We start from the raw sequence: 16,626 nt of genomic DNA on the forward strand, positions 1-16,626 counted from the left end.
AGTAGTAGCAGCAGCAACAATTGTAGTAACAGTAGTAATAATCGTAGTATCAGTAGTACTCACCGTGGCAGTGAGGTGCACTCACTAATGATCCCCTCAGCTCCAAGTGTGATTCCCTGCACTATGAAAGTACTCCCCATTCCTTTCCACAGTGCTTTTGGGCCCTATGATTCACACAAAGTACATGCTTAACTGTGTAAAAAATACAAAAAATAAAGCTCAACTACTTAGTATAATTATTACCTTGGGGTTAGTTCATTAATAACAATAATAATGCATTTTATTTTGGGGCGCCTTTCAAAGCACTCAAGGACACCTTATAGAACACAGTTAAAATTTTTTTTTAAAAAAAACAACTAGCACTGTATCAGACAGCGTAAAATCAAAACAAAGCAGGGTAGACAATAAAAAGTTAACACAACAGGTAAGTATAAAATCAATATCTGCACAAAACTCCATGATGCGTCGATCAGACTGAATATGCCAGTTTGAAAAGGTACGTTTTGAGATGGGATTTGAAGGTTGAAAGAGAGTCAATGTTGCGGATTTCTTGTGGGAGAGAGTTCCATAGGCGGGGGGCAGAATGACTGAAGGCTCTAGTCCCCATGGTGGTCAAGTGGGCCGATGGTGTAGTGAGCTGGAGAGCAGAAGAGGATGTGAGAGTGCGGGAGGGCGTGCGGATATGAAGGAGTTCGGAAAGATATGAAGGAGCTAAGTTATTAAGGGCCTTAAAGGTGAGCAGCAGGAGCTTGAAGTCAACACGGTATATAATAGGAAGCCAATGGAGTTGCTGAAGAACAGGAGTGATATGATCTATGGAAGGAGTTCTGGTAATGATACGGGCAGCTGAATTCTGGACCAATTGAAGCATATGAAGACACTTGAGTGGAAGACCAAAGAGGATAGAATTACAGTAGTCAATACGGGATGTAACCAGGGTGTGAGTGAGTATGGCTGTGCTTTTAGGTGTAAGTGACGGCCGAAGATGATTAATATTGCGTAGGTGGAAGTATGCGGACCGAGTAACATTGTTGATGTGGGCTTCAAAAGATAATGTGCCGCCCAGGATGACACCCAGACTCTTAACCTGAGGTAATGGGGGAACTATAGAATTGTCAAAAGTAAGAGAAAAACTATCAGTTTTGGCCAAAGCAGATTTAGTGCCAACTAAGAGGACCTCAGTTTTATCACGATTAAGTTTGAGGAAGTGGTATGAAAACCAGGATTTAATTTCTAGTAAGCAGTCAGAAACGGAAGTGGGGGGAAGAGTGGAGGTAGGTTTGGTGGATAGATAAAGCTGGGTGTCATCCGCATAGCTGTAAAATTGAATGCCAAATTCCCCTTACAATGTGGCCAAGAGGTAGTAGGTAAATAATAAATAGGAGGGGTCCTAATACAGAGCCCTGGGGAACACCGGTAGTAACAAGAAAGGACTGAGATCTAAAATTTTTAAGTTGGACAAACAGTGCGGCCAGAGAGTTATGATCTAAACCAGTCCAGGGGGGTGCCAGTTATTCCAGTGGAAGCTAATCTTTCTAGGTGGATGTTGTGTGAGATGATATCAAAGGCTGCACTCAGATCAAGGAGGACGAGTATGGTTAAGAGCCCAGAGTCAGCTGCCATAAAATGATCATAAGTGATTTTCACCAATGCTGTCTCGGTACTGTGCATGGAGCAAAAACCAGACTGAAATTGTTCGAACAGATTTTTTGTTAGTCAAGTGAGCATGTACCTGAGATGCGACTGTTCTTTCAAGTGTTTTAGAAAGAAATGGTAAATTTGAGATTGGGTGAAAATTATTCAAATTGTTGGGGTCTGCACCAGGTTTCTTGAGTATTGGAGTTATTGCAGCTGTTTTGGGAGATGAGGGAACAAGACTAGAGGTAAGGGAGGAATGTATGATATCAGTTATTAAAGAGGATAGAGAAGGTAGACAGGCTTGTACTAAATGAGTAGGAAGGGAGTCTAACTGACAGGTAGATGATTTGGATTTGTGAATAAGACCAGATATTTCTGCAACAGTTGGGAGTTTAAAACTAGATAGTGAAGAATAAAGGGGAACATAGAAGGGTGAATAAGATGAACCGTATGCGGTATTGTTTGACGAGGTCAGTTGCTGATGAATATTTTCAATTCTGGCATGAAAAAAGGTCATGAAGGCATTACACTGAGCAACTGAATACAGGTGAGGTGCACGAGTGTCTGGTGGCCGTAAAATATTGTTTACCATGGAAAACAGGGCTCTAGTGTTCCCTTCGCCTGAGCTAATTAAGTTTGCATAATAAGACGATTTAGCTGTGGACACAGCCTCCTTATAATGAAGTATGTGGTCATTATACATGTCTTTATGAACAACAAGGCCAGTTTTTGTGTAAAGGCGTTCCAGGCCACAGCCTTTAGCTTTAAACTGACCTAGTCCAGGTGTAAACCAAGGGGCAGGGTGGGTAAAGGAAACAGAGCGGGTTTTTAAAGGAGCGAGATTGTTAAAAGACTATATAGGCCTTCGTTGTAATGAGAGACCAGTTCGTCTGGGGTGGATAAATTGTATTTGCTGGGGAGGTTATCAATTTCACTAGTGAGAGCAGATAAATCAATATTCTTAATATTACGGAACGAGATGGAGCGTGACAAATTGGTTTTGGATACTGTTAAATTAACATCACAAGACACTAGCTTGTGGTCGGAAATGGGCAAATCAGATGCACTGCAGTTAAGAGGAATTACACCAGAGCAGCAAATCAGATCAAGTATGTGTCCTTTAGAGTGCGTAGGAAAATCAATATATTGCTGTAATCCAAAACTGTCCAGGCATGATGTAAAATCCCTTGTGAGAGTATTGTGGACATTGTCCATGTGAATATTAAAATCACCCAGCAATATTACATTGGAGGATAAAGGACATAAAAAGGTTAGAAAAACAAAGTTTGTTTAAAAAATTGTTATTTGGCTTCGGTGGTCGATAAACAGTGGCTAGTATGGTAGGCACAGTTATGGAAGGCACTTTCCACTTTTCACTGTGAAGTATTGCGACACCACCCCCCCTGCCAGTGTCACGGGACTTGCAGGTGTACACAAACCCAGGAGGAATAGTTTGGTTAAACTGTGAGAAGTCATTTGGTTGTTGCCATGTCTCAGTCAAGCATAGAAAATCAAACTTACGATCATTCAGTAGATCATGAAGTAGGAGTCCCTTGTTGGTTAGCGAGCGAATGTTAAATAACCCGATGGAGAGGTTATTTTTTCCAGTTTTGATGCTAGCCGACCTGGCTGGGTTAGCTAGGACACTGTGGTCAACAGTCCGTCAGGATTTTCTTGAGGAATGAGGAAAGGAAGACCAGAAAGAACGGATTGGTTTTGTGTCATCAAAGCTGAAGCCCCGGCGGGATCCACGGTGACTGTATTTCTGACGAAAATTATGAACGATATCTCGGTGAAGTTGGAGTGCTGGTGGTGGCTCAGAGAGGTGGGGTCATAGTTGAAAAAGTTCCGCTGACGTATATTGAAGTAGCAGTGTTACTAGATGCAGTATCAAAGATAAAGTAATCCATTATTGCTTGTGTTGTACCAAACGGGAGGCGAGGAGACCAGTAGCCAGGTATAAAACAATTGGAAGCCAAAAACACACGGGATTGTCAGATAAAAAACAAAATGAAAACAAGTAAACGTTTCTGAAATTGTCAGCAGAATGGGCTACAGTTCATTTGGTTAAAGGAACAGTAGAGTTAATGACATAGCAAAAATTAGCAGAGATCCAGCGGGCAGCAGCGGCTAGTTTCACCAGCGTTCACCCAACCGGAAGTGACACATAAATAAATCATCAGGTGACAGGCTTAATGAATGCCCATAATATAAATTACAAGGGTATTACTGAGACAACCAATTGTCCCAGTAAGACCTGTTTCACCCCATTCAAGTCTAATTACCTGGGTCTTGGTGACATAACGGACACACCAGATTAACTAATTACTTGGGTCTTGGTGAAATAACTGATACACCTGATTAACTGTAATTACCTGGGTCTTGGTGAAATATAAATTAACCAAATTAACTGTGACTACCTGGGTGTTTGGGAAAATCAGTATTTAGCCTAATTATTGACAGGGTTTTAGTGAAATAACTAATGAAACTAACAAGATATTTACTTGGGTCTTGGCGAAATACTAAAAAAACTTGTTAACTGTAATTACCCGTGTTGGTGAAATAATTCACTCTGCCAATTAGCTGTAATTACCTAAGTGTTGAAGAATCATAATCATGTTCATTAGCCATGTAGGTTTGCACTACATGGAATTTGACTGGTTTTGTAGCTCTCTCAGTGTACTTAACATAGAATAACAACACTACAACACAACAACCTTCACATATATACACAAGGACTGACTTATACAGGTGAAATAAGAGGTGATAAAGTGCAATGGTGCAGTGAACATATCAGAGATGCTGAACTATATGTTAGCAGGTTACTTACATACATGCCTGAGCTAGATGACATGATAGAGTGTACCAGTATACGTACAATGTACAGTACAGTATATACAACATGTACAGTACAGTATATACAACATGGTTGGATTTATTGACAGTGTTAAGCGTTCATTTGAATGACAGTCTACCTAAAGAAACTGTTTTTACATCTGGTTGTTTTGGGGTACAGTGCTCTGCAGCATCTACCAGAGGGAAGAGTTGGAACAGGTTGTGACCAGGGTGTGGTGGGTCTGCAATGATGTTGCCTGCCCGTTCCCTGAGTCTGGAGGTGTATAAGTCCTGAATGGAGGTCAGGTTGGCACCAATGATTTTCTCTGCAGCCCTAACTTTCTGTTGTGGTCTGTCCCAGTCCTGTTTGGTGGCTGATCCAAACCAGACAGTCAGTACGTTTACATGCACAGTTTATTCGAGCTATGGTTATAGCTCGATTAGTTCATTAGTTCGACTACTGACTTTGGTCCGGGTATACATGTGCGGGAGGGAAATCGATTTACCGAGGGAGTCATGTGGGCTCCGCTACGATAGGTGGCGATATGCACTCTTTCAGCTTGTTTGTATTGGGCCATTATCGGTTGACCTATTACATCACACACGCAGAGCACAACAATCGTTGTAGTGAACTAGGAAGTTAGCAATCCCTCTGAAGAAGACGAAGAAGAAGCAGTTAGCAACCCAGAGCTAAACTGGCACAAAGATGGACAAGTTTGCGAATCTGTACATAGCGTACGTGTTGTACGCTCTACTTTTTGCTTAAACACTCTACTTTTTGTCCCCCTCTTCTTCTGTTTACGCTGTTCGACTTCCGGGTCAGACTTGGCACGCGGAAAGTTAGCGCGTGCGCAGATCGCCTCGACCAGCTCCAGTCCGACTAAGGTGTATCGACTTCCAATCGCATTATCTGGGTGTGTTAGTGCGACTATTACAACTTCAATTTCAGTCGAGCTAACATGTTTACATGCATTTTAAAAGTCCGGTTTTAGTCGGACTAACGCAATAATTCGATTTTTTTAAGTGTCATGTAAACGTACTGACTGATGGATGTGCAGAGGACAGACTGGATTATTGCAGTGTAGAACTGACTCAACAGTTCCTGAGGCAGGTTGAATTTCTTGAGCTGGCAGAGAAAGTACATCCTCTGCTTGGCCTTTTTGATGATTGTGTCTATGTTGGAGGCCCACCTTAGGTCCTGGGAGATTGTGGAACCCAGAAATCTGTAGGATTTCTCCATAGCCACCGTGTTGTTGAGTATGGTTGTGGTGGTGTGTGTGTGTGTGTGGGGGGGGGGCAATGTTAGGTGAGTCCTCCTGAAGTCCACTGTCATTTCCACTGTTTTGAGTGTGTTCAGCTCCAGGTTGTTATGGCTGCACCAGAGGGCCAGCTGTTCAACCTCCCGTCTATATGAGGACTCGTCCCCATCCCGGATAAGGCCAATGGTGGTTGGGCTGTCTGTAAACTTCAGGAGTTTATCAGACGGGTCTCCTGAGGTGCAGTAATTTGTGTAGAGGGAGAAGAGTGGAGGGGAGAACACATCCCTGGGGATGTGATTTTCCCTAGCCTCACCTGCTGCCTCTCGTCTGTCAGGAAGTTTTTAATCCACTGGCAGATGGGGGTTGGTACAGAGTTTGGAGTGGAGGATAGCTGGGATGATGGAGTTGAACGCTGTGCTGAAGTCCGCAAACAGGACCCCCGTGTGTGTCCCTGGGGAGTTGAGGTGTTGGAAGATTTAGTGCAATCCCATGTTGACTGCATCCTCCACTGACCTGTTTGCTTATGCGGGGGGTTGAGCAGGGGTCCTGTGATTTCCTTCAGGTGGGCCAACACCAGTCTCTTGAAGGATTTCATGACCACAGACGTTAGGGCAATGGGCCTGTAGTCATTTGATCCTGTGATACGGGGTTTCTTGGGATCCGGGATGATAGTGGAGCTCTTGAAGCAGGAGGGGACTTCACACAGCTCCAGTGATCTGTTTAAGATCAGCATGAAAATGGGGGCCAGCTGGTCAGCACAGACTTTAAGACTGAGGGTGACACACCATCTGGGCCCGGGCCCTTCCTGGTCTTCTGTCTCTGGAAGAGGAGGGAGGGAGGAGTGGCAGGCAGGGAGTGCAGTTGGTTGTGTACTGTGGCCGGAGAGGGTAAGGGGTACGAAAGTGTGCTTATCAAACATGCAGTAAAACCCATTTAGATCATCAGCCAGTTAATGGTTACGTACAGTATGGGGGGATGGTCTCCTGTAGTTGGTAATGTCTTTCAAACCTTTCCAGACTGATGCTGGGTCGTTGGCGAAACACCTGTTCGTCAACTTTTCAGAGTAAAACCTTTTTGCCACTCTGATCTCCTTTGTGAGTGTATTTCTGGCTTGGTTGTCCCGGATCCTAGCTCCACTTCTGTAGGCTTCCTCTTTGCCCTGACGAAGCTGCCTGAGTTTTGCTGTGAACCAGGGCTTATTGTTGTTGAAGGTTTTGGTAGGCACACATGTCCTCACAAAAGCTGATGTAAGATGCCACAGTGTCAGTAAGTTTGTCCAGGGCTGTAGATGCAGCTCAAAAACACTCTAATCAGTGCAGTCAAGGCAGACTTGGAGCTTCAGTTTTGACTTATTGGTCCATTTCCTCATAGTTTTAACCACAGTCTTTGCAGATTTTTAGTTTCTGCCTGTAGGTTGGGATAAGATGACCCTTGCCATGAATATGGTGGTCAAGGCAGCTGAAACTGAGTGCTGAGGCCCTCTGTCCAAGTCTGGCGTTTGGCAGCCCCCTATCAGGGCCTTTATGGATGACCTCACTGTCACCACATCATCGGTGCCTGGTGGTAGGTGGATCCTCCAGGGCCTGAAGAAGCTCATCTCCTGGGCGAGGATCAGTTTTAAACTAGCCAAATCCAGAGCCATGGTGTTGAAGAGGGGAAAAGTGGTGGACCGGTTTTGCATTGCAATACCTTCCATTATCGAGAAATCAGTCAAGAGTCTAGGCAAGGTCTTTCACTGTAGCCTTAGGGATACAGCGGCAATCCAATCAACCATAAAGGAGCTTGAGACTTGGCTCACCATAGTAGACAAGTCTGGCCTACCTGGCAGGTTCAACGCTTGGATTTATGAAAATGGCATCTTATCCCGAGTCCTCTAGCCTCTGCTGGTTTACGAAGTAACCCTGGCAGGTTCAACGCTTGGATTTATGAAAATGGCATCTTATCCCGAGTCCTCTAGCCTCTGCTGGTTTACGAAGTAACCCTGTCGACAGTGGAGAACTTGGAGAGGAAGCTCAGTAGCTACTTCTGGAGGTGGCTGGGTCTGCCGTGCAACCTTAGCAATGCAGCACTGTACGGGAAGAGTAACAAACTCCAGCTCCCTATCAGCAGCCTTGACGAGGAGTTCATGGTTTCTCGCATAAGAGAGGCACTGCTCTATCAGGACTCCAAGGATTCTAGAGTGGCATCAGCAGGTATTATGGTGGACAGGCAGGAAGTGGAGAGGCCAGGAAGGCCTGGAGATAGGAGAGTCTTAGATGAGACACTGGGAAACATCCCACAAACCTGCTACGATAAGGCCCATGGCAAGGACAAACACCATCTAGTCCTGGAGGAGGTGCGGGCAGGTGTCAAGGAGGAAAGGACCAGCAGAACAATGGGCTTGTGGCAGCAGGGAGCATAGACAAGGTGGGAGGGTGTGCTGGAGACAAGATATCCCGGGCAGATATCTAGCAGGGTGACCCGCAGTGGATCGAGTTCATGGCACAAGCTGTGCAAGATGTTCTACCTAGCCCAGCGAATCTCCATCTCTGGGACAAGATTGATTCTCAATCATGTCCTCTGTGCCCTGGAAAAGATTCACTCGAGCACATCCTTAGCAGCTGCCCATTAGCCCTGGGGGAGGGCCGATACCACTGGTGACATGACCAAGTGCTGATGATAGTCGCAGAGGCCATCTCCAAAGTGATGACCAACAACAAGCAAGCCCTAACAAAGGAATATTGCCTTTTGTTAGGGCTGGTAAGAAACCTCAGTCTCAGCCCCAATCAGCAGCCGGTCTCCTCTCCTCTGTGTCTCCTCTTCGTCACTGGGAGCTGCGGGTCGATTTGGGGTGGGGGGCAGCCCAGGTTCCCGGACCACGTTATGACAACTTCGTTGAGGCCAGACGTAGTGCTATCATGCTATCATCAGCCTCTTAAAAACAAGTGCTCGTTATAGAGCTGACGGTTCCCTGGAAGGACTGGATGAAGAGGCAAATGAGCGGAAGTGGTCATAGTTCCAGGAGCTTGTGGATCAGTGCTGGAGGAGAGGCTGGAAGGCGCATTGTGAGACCATTGAAGTGGGGTGTAGCGGCTTTGCCAGTCGCCAATTGTGCAAGATCACCACTCTATTTGGTATTACTGGGGCTGCAAAAAGGAAAGCCATCAAGTCTTACATGGAGGCTGCAAAGAGGGCCTCCAGATGGTTTTGGATCGGGAGGAGTGAGTTATGGGCCAATACTGCTGGGACACAAGGCAGGATGTGATCAACGCTAGCTGTGTCATCTGAGTGAGGGTGTATGATGTTGAAAGACCCTAAACACCTGAGGACCTCAGGAAACATTACTGATGATGTGTCCCACTGCATCCTAGGACGTATCTGCGAATCGTTCAATGTTGTATTCCCTAAATTGTGTAAACACAACATCCATCGTTGTCCATCTTGGGAGAGAAACCCATCCTCTGTTGCTCTCTCTGAGGTTTCTTCCTATTTTTTTCTCCTTGTTAAAGGTTTTTTCAGGGAGTTATTCCTTATCCAATACGAGGGTCCAAGGACAGGATGTTGTGTTTCTGTAAAGCCCCCGGAGGCAAATTTGTAATTCGGACATTGGGCTATTCAAATAAAATTGACTTCACACTTCCCAGCAGTTTTAAGACAGCTGTGGTCAAACCTCTCCTTAAAAAAAACGCACCTCGATCCAGGGTCTCTTAATAACTATCGACCAGTCTCTAATCTTCCACTCTTTTCTAAAGCACTAGAGAGAGTTGTGTATCAACAACTTTCGACCCACATAGATGAAAACTATCTATATGAACCTTTTCAATTGGCTTTAAGGACCTGTCACTCCACTGAAACTGCTCTGACCAGAGTGGTGAACAATCTCCTACTAGCTATGGACTCTGATTCCACTTCTGTGCTTCCTTCTACTAATGGACCTCAGTGCAGCCTTTGACACCACTGATCACTGTATACTATTAGACAGAATAAATTGTAATTTTGGTGACTCTGGCTTAGCTCTCTCTTGGCTTAAGTCCTACTTATCTGGTAGAACACAAGCTAGTCAGACTAGACCAAGCTAGTCAGTCTAGCTAGGTCTAGTCAGAAAGGCATGAACTGATGAAGCCCCTTGGATGAGAGGCGAAACGTCTTCACGGATATATACCAAGTCCAGTTGCACTCGATTCAATTTATTTTATTTTATTTTTTTGGCCAAATCCAGATCATTCTAATGTTATGACAAGAATGAGTTTTAGATCAATTGCACAGAAAAAGTTACGATAAGATCTACCAAAAATGACCATGAACCGTCAAAAAGACGGCTCATAATTTCAGCGTGACCGTGCGCATCATGTCACTATTTAAGACGTGTGTTGGTTGCATCATTTCCTTCGCCAAGTTCATTGCTCTGTCCTTGAAACACACCAGTGTTCTCCTGTGCAGAGTAATAGTCTAAACTTGATTTTTGATTATTGCCTACATGCTGGTTACAGACACCATTTCAGACGCACCGTGACTACCACCGAGGTGTTGCAGTATTTACAGGCATTGGACAGCGGCCATTTTAAATTGTTGGAAAAATAGTAATAAAGTTGTTAAAATGTTAATTTTGGTGTCAGTCGTTTAACAGACATACTAACATATGTAATGCATTAATATCTCAATTGCGTATTTATCTTGAAAGAATATAGAGTTTAAAAACCGGCTGTCATTTTGACGGCCCGTGGTCGTTTTAGTTAGGAGTGAAATCCCGGTCGTTCTAGTGATAAGGGCTGATGATCATACTCAAATGACTAATTTAGAGGGCGTCCGGGTGGCGTAGCGGTCTATTCCGCTAACTACCAACACGGGGATCGGCGGTTCGAATCCCCGTGTTACCTCCGGCTTGGTTGGACATCCCTACAGACACAATTGGCCGTGTCTGCGGGTGTGAAGCCAGATGTGGGTGTGTCCTGGTCACTGCACTAGCGCCTCCTGGTCGGTCGGGGTGCCTGTTCAGGGGGGAGGGGAACTGGGGGGAATAGCGTGATCCTCCCATGCGCTACGTCCCTCTGGTGAAACTCCTCACTGTCAGGTAAAAAGAAGCGGCTGGTGACTCCACATGTATTGGAGGCATGTGGTAGTCTGCAGCCCTCTCTGGATCGGTAGAGGGGGTGGAGCATCGACCAGGACAGCTTGGAAGAGTGGGGTAATTGGCCAGGTACAATTAGGGGGAGAAAAAGAGGGGGGACAAATATACACTAATTTAGAGGCCTTCTTGGCTGCTGTGAAAAATTGGATGACACTAAATTTCCTGCTTTAAATACGGGTAAAACTGAGTTCTGTCATTAGGCCTGCAAGACACAGATATCAATTTAATCAAGTAACAATAACAATCGACATCTATGTGATTTCACTAAGTGTGGCAACCAAAATCTTGGTGTTATAAAAAAACAATCAAAAATCTTGGTGTTCATAAGCATGTTAAAGAAATCACCAAGACTGCCTTTTTTCACTTGCGTAACATAGCTAACATTCGGTCTTTTCTGTCCATGGCTGATGCATTCTATCCATGTTAGATCTGACTTCAAGGTGCTTCTGCTGACTTATAAAAGCCTAAATGGGCTCGCCCCATCCTACCTGTCTGATCTCCTTAAACCTTACATTCCATCTCGAGCTCTTTGCTCTCAAAATACAGGGCTCCTATGTGTACCCAAAGTTAAAAAGAAGTCAGTTGGTGGCAGGGCCTTTTCCCATCGCGCCCTGTTCTTGTGGAATAACCTTCCTGCTACCATCAGACGATCAGTCTGTTGAGTTCTTTAAATCCAAACTTAAAACTCACCTTTTTGCCTTAACTTACAATTAATTGCCTTTAAGTTAAGTACTTCACAACCTGTACTGCATGGTGGGTCGGTTTCTGTCTCAATGAATTTACCAACCACTGTTCTGCCGACGAGATTATAGAGTATAGATTATACAGTATAGACTATAGATTATTGACTATTGTAAACTGTTCTCTTCTCTCACGTCTTTTCTTTCTCTCTGAATGACGTCTTCTCCTTTCTCTTCTCCTGTGTGTGTTAATGGTGTGATGTGAGTGTCCCCTGAAACACAACATCACTGCACATTGTCCGTCTTGGGAGAGAGATTCTCCTCTGTTGTGCTCCCTGAGGTTTCTTTTTGTTTTTTCTCCCAGTTAAAAGGCTTTTAGGAAGTTGTTCCTTAACCCATGTGAGGGTGTAAGGACAGGATGTTGTGTTGCTGTAAAGCCCCTGAGGCACATGTGTATTTGTGATATTGGGCTATGCAAATAACACTGACTTGACTTGACTCATCACCTGTGTTGTCTCCTGTAAATTCTATGTATTGTGTTAAATTAAGGTGACTTTAAAATATAACCAAGTAAAGCTTTACCCTAAACACTGAACATAACCCTACTTAGAACCAAAACCTCTAGGGAGCAGTACTGAAGGGGTCTGGATTTCAGTGCTGAACCTCGAACACGGTGCTGGGTACCCCCAAAGGGCTTTTCTAAGCCAGAGAAATCCCTGCTGTACAGCAGCCCAGACTACTGAGTGTATGTAGGTCATTTGACACGCGTCATTTTATGCATCTAAGACACACTGAAGGCAGGACAGGTTAATACAGGTTATTTTACATTTCAGCAAGAAATGTAATAACCTGAATATGGAGCTGCTGAATATGGAACTGCCAGGAAAGAGGAAAAGAGGAAGGCCAAAGAGGAGGTTTATGGATGTGGTGAGGGAGGACATGCAGGTGGCTGGTGTGACAGAGGAAGACGCAGAAGACAGGAAGAAATGGAAGCGGATGATCCGCTGTGGCGACCCCTAACGGGAGCAGCCAAAAGTAGTAGTAGTAGACATTTCAGCAAGAAGTAATTACAGCTGATTAGCATAATTTATGCATCTATGACACACTGAAGGCAGGACAGGTTATTACAGGTTATTACATTTCAGCAAGAGGTAATTACAGCTGATTAGCATAATTTCACCAACACCAACACTATGGGTCACTAACCAGTTATTTCATCAACACAGGTAAATACATCTTAAGCAACAACAAAAAAAGAAAAAAAGAAAACTTCTGGGTATTATTGAAATAACAAATTAGTCTAATTAGCCCAAAAATAACCCCTGCTTCAATGAAATAACTAGTCAGCCTTATTAACTGTAATTACCTGTGTCTTGGTGACTCATTAGCCATCATTACGCTGGTCTGGGGAAAACAGCAAATTAGTCTAATAACCTGTAATTTCCTGGGTATTGGGGAAATAATGAATTAGCCTTATTAGCCACTTATTAATCGTAATGTTGAGAATGTAATTAGCTATAATTATCTGGCTTTCAATGAAATTGTCTAATTAAGCCTGAATTACCAGTTACTCTGTGAGATTACTACTTGGCCTGATTAGCCGTAATTACCTTGATGTCAGTGAAATAACTAGACAAGCTAATAAACTGTAATTATCTGAGGTTAGGTGAATTATTCTTAGTAGCTTAAATTCCCAGTCACATTGTGAGATTACTAATTGGCCTAATTAGCTGTAATTACCTGTGTATTCGTGAAATAACTAATTAAAGCAGAGGTATGCAAATTTGGAGAAGTGAGCACATTTGACATAACATCCCGCAAAAAAGTCTCCCTGCCGAGCTTGTTGTGAAGCTATTTAGTACTTACAGGTGAAGTATTTATAGATATTTAGTAATTACAGGTGAAGTTTTTATAGACGTTTAGTACTTATAAAATCTATTAGTTACAGCCATATAGCACAGCGGTGTATTCCGTTGCCCACCAACACGGGGATTGCCGGTTCCAATCCCCGTGTTACCTCCGGCTTGGTTGGGTGTCCCTACAGACAAAATTGGCCGTGTCTGTGGGTGGGAAGCCGGATGTGGGTATGTGTCCTGGTTACTGCACTAGCACCTCCTCTGGTCGGTCGGGGCACCTGTTCAGGGGGGAGGGGGAACTGGGGGGAATAGCGTGATCCTCCCACACGCTACGTCCCCCCCTGGTGAAACTCTTCAGTCAGGTATAAAGAAGCGGCAGGCGACTCCACATGTGTCGGAGACATGTGGTAGTCTGCAGCCCTCCCCGGCTCGGCAGAGGGGGTGGAGCAGCGACCAGGACGGTTCGGAAGAGTGGAGAATTGGCCAGATACAATTGGAGAGAAAAAGGGGGGGAGGGTCTATTAGTTACCCCAATATTGATGCTGTGAAGCAAGGTTTTATTTAAACCTGTCGCGACCCCTAACGGGAGCAGCCGAACATAGTAGTAGTAGTAGTAGTAGTAGACTATCTTTGTCCAACATCCTTTGGTTAGGTGTGGCACGTTAGTACTTAAATGCAAAGTATTTATAAATATGAATGCTATTTAGTCTTTTCACATCTACAAGATCGATGGTGACAAAAAAAAAACATCAGTCCCCGTGATTGGTTAAGGGCAACTAGCAGCGGGAGCTCAGGCGAGACTGACATTCAGGATATAGACACAGGGTTAAACGCAGAGGCTTCATTTTCTCTGAAACCCTCTGAAGTGCTCATAGCGGTATGTGTCTCCTAGTTCACATTGCTCAGAACTGGACAAGCAACATGAAATATTTCACAAGTAACACTGAATGAAAGCAACATTAACTTAACAAGCTAAGCCTGGTGTCAGTGAGATAATTTCGCATTAAACCCTACTCATCAGTAATGACCTGAGAGTTGGCGAACTAACTAGCCTAATTAGCTGTAATTACTTGGCTCTTGGTGAATTAATGAATGAACAAACGAATGCACTTGATTAGCGCTCATTACCTGAGTTTTGGTGATGTTGTACATGACAACGACAACAGTGAAGGGCGACAGGTGGTGGCATTTAGCGTGGTAGTTCACCTGCAGGGAGAAAGTATCATATATATAAAACTTCAAATAAAATAATCCCAAGAATAATATTTCTGTCTGAAATTCACAAGTTATAAAAGAAAGCCACTTTATTTTGTCATTGTATTCTTACAATGAATTTGCTCTGTGCATGTAACCCATCCTATTGTATAGCAGCAGTGGGCAGCTGCAGCGCCCGGGGACCAACTCCAGTTCAACAGACAGGAGTATTAACCCTAATATGCATGTCAATTTGCCTATCAAGCCAACCGGTCTGTTGAGGATGCAGTTAGCATAGCCCTGCACCATGCCCCGCAACACCTGGAATCACCAAACGCCTACACACATCCTGTTCATAGACTTTAGTTCCACCTTCAACTCCATCAGCCCACTCAAACTCTTTACAATACTCTTGGATATGAACACTGACCAAGCCATATGCCACCGGATATTGAGTTTCCTGTGGAACAGGCTACAGAGGGTGAAGGTTAATAACCTAACCTCACACCCTCTTACCCTCGGTACAGGTGCTCCTCAGGGCTGTGTTCTCTCCCCCTGGCTCTTCTCACTTAACACCATCCACTTTACATCCACAGATAGCTCTGTGAAAATAATAAAATATGCAGACGACACAACCAATGTAGGCCTCATCTCCAACAAAGATGAAACCCAGTACCGCACTGAAGTAGACCAAGCTGTCACAACAATCTTCTGCTTAATACAGCCAAAACCCAAGAACTCATTATTGACGTCTGATGCACGCTGAATCCTAAAACACCCATACAAATGAACGGGGACCCCATCACCACCACCGACTCTTTTAAATTCCTTGGAACATACATCAGCAATAACCTGAAGTGGAAAATTAACACTGAACACATCATTGCAAAAGCTCAGCAACGACTTTACTTTCTTAAGCAGCTTAAAAAAATACTGGATCAAACTTCAACTGCTTGTTCTGTTTTACTCAGCCATTATCGAATCCATCATAATATCTTCTATTACAATATTACAGTATTACAGGGTGGTAGGGCAGCACAGACAGTCAAACATGGAAAAACCTGCAGCGGATTGTCAACAAGGCATCCAAAATCATAGGCAACCCATTCCCCTCAGCTGAATCTCTACATACTCACTGGACAGTAAAGCCAGGAAAGAAGATGACCTCCGACCCCTCACATCCTGCTCATCTCCTCTTCCAGCTCCTTTCCTCAGGGAGGCACTACAGGTCACTGTCCACTAAGACTCAATGCTTCACAAACAGTTTTTTCCCCTAGCCACCAGGACTCTGAATTCCTCCCTATAGTCCCCTCCTCACACACCACTGGCATAAATAATTCACCTAATTGTTACGCATGATATCTTTATTTTTGCTATTGTGTAACTGTATTGTTCATGATAATATGTGGAGTGTCTGTTGTTGTCCATGTATGTATTGTGCTACAGAGTTTAATGTGCACCAAAAACAAATTCCACCGGCCTTGGTCGTGTGGCTAATAAAACAATCTAATCTAATCTTTTTGATGGTGGGAGGAAACCGGAGCACCCTGAGGAAACCCACGCAGACAAAGAGAGAACATGCAAACTCCACACAGAAAGGACTCGAGACGGCCTGGGGTTCGAACCCAGGACCTTCTTGCTGTGAGACAACTGTGCTAACCACTGGGCCACCGTGCTGCCTATTATATAAATAAAGAACATCCAACATGTACTCCCAGCTGCGGAGCAACAAGGGAACAACATCAGACCCACCCAGAGCAGAGACCAATCGATACTGGAAGTCTGTTACAATTTAAAATGCTACGATTTCATTTAGCAGATGCTTTTATCCAAAGTGACGTACATCTGAGAGTTAATACAACACAAACAAGGATCTAGTCAGGATGTGACAATGCAAGTAAGTGCAAAAAAAAATAGGTTTAAGTCCGACAGGACATAGCTGTCAAATGGCAGTGCACAAAGGCAATACATAGGGTGCATAGAAGTGAATTTTTCTTTTCTTTTTTTAATTTTTTATAATAGCATCAGGTGTGGGGCTGTTCATGAAAGAGCTGGGT

General features: G+C 44.1%; 1 protein-coding gene across 1 annotated transcript in view; it reads right to left on the reverse strand.

Moving 5' to 3' along the window:
- Positions 1 to 16,626, reverse strand: part of slc25a46 (solute carrier family 25 member 46) — a 65,802-nt gene that overhangs the window by 24,968 nt on the left and 24,208 nt on the right. Inside the window, exons 4-5 of the mRNA XM_056290878.1 lie at positions 14,504 to 14,581; positions 64 to 164 (exon numbers count right to left, since the gene is read on the reverse strand). Coding sequence (XP_056146853.1) covers positions 64 to 164; positions 14,504 to 14,581 — 179 coding nt within the window. The remainder of the gene's footprint in view (positions 1 to 63; positions 165 to 14,503; positions 14,582 to 16,626) is intronic.

The sequence above is a fragment of the Lampris incognitus genome, chromosome 12, assembly GCF_029633865.1.
Source record: "Lampris incognitus isolate fLamInc1 chromosome 12, fLamInc1.hap2, whole genome shotgun sequence".
NCBI lineage: Eukaryota > Metazoa > Chordata > Actinopteri > Lampriformes > Lampridae > Lampris > Lampris incognitus.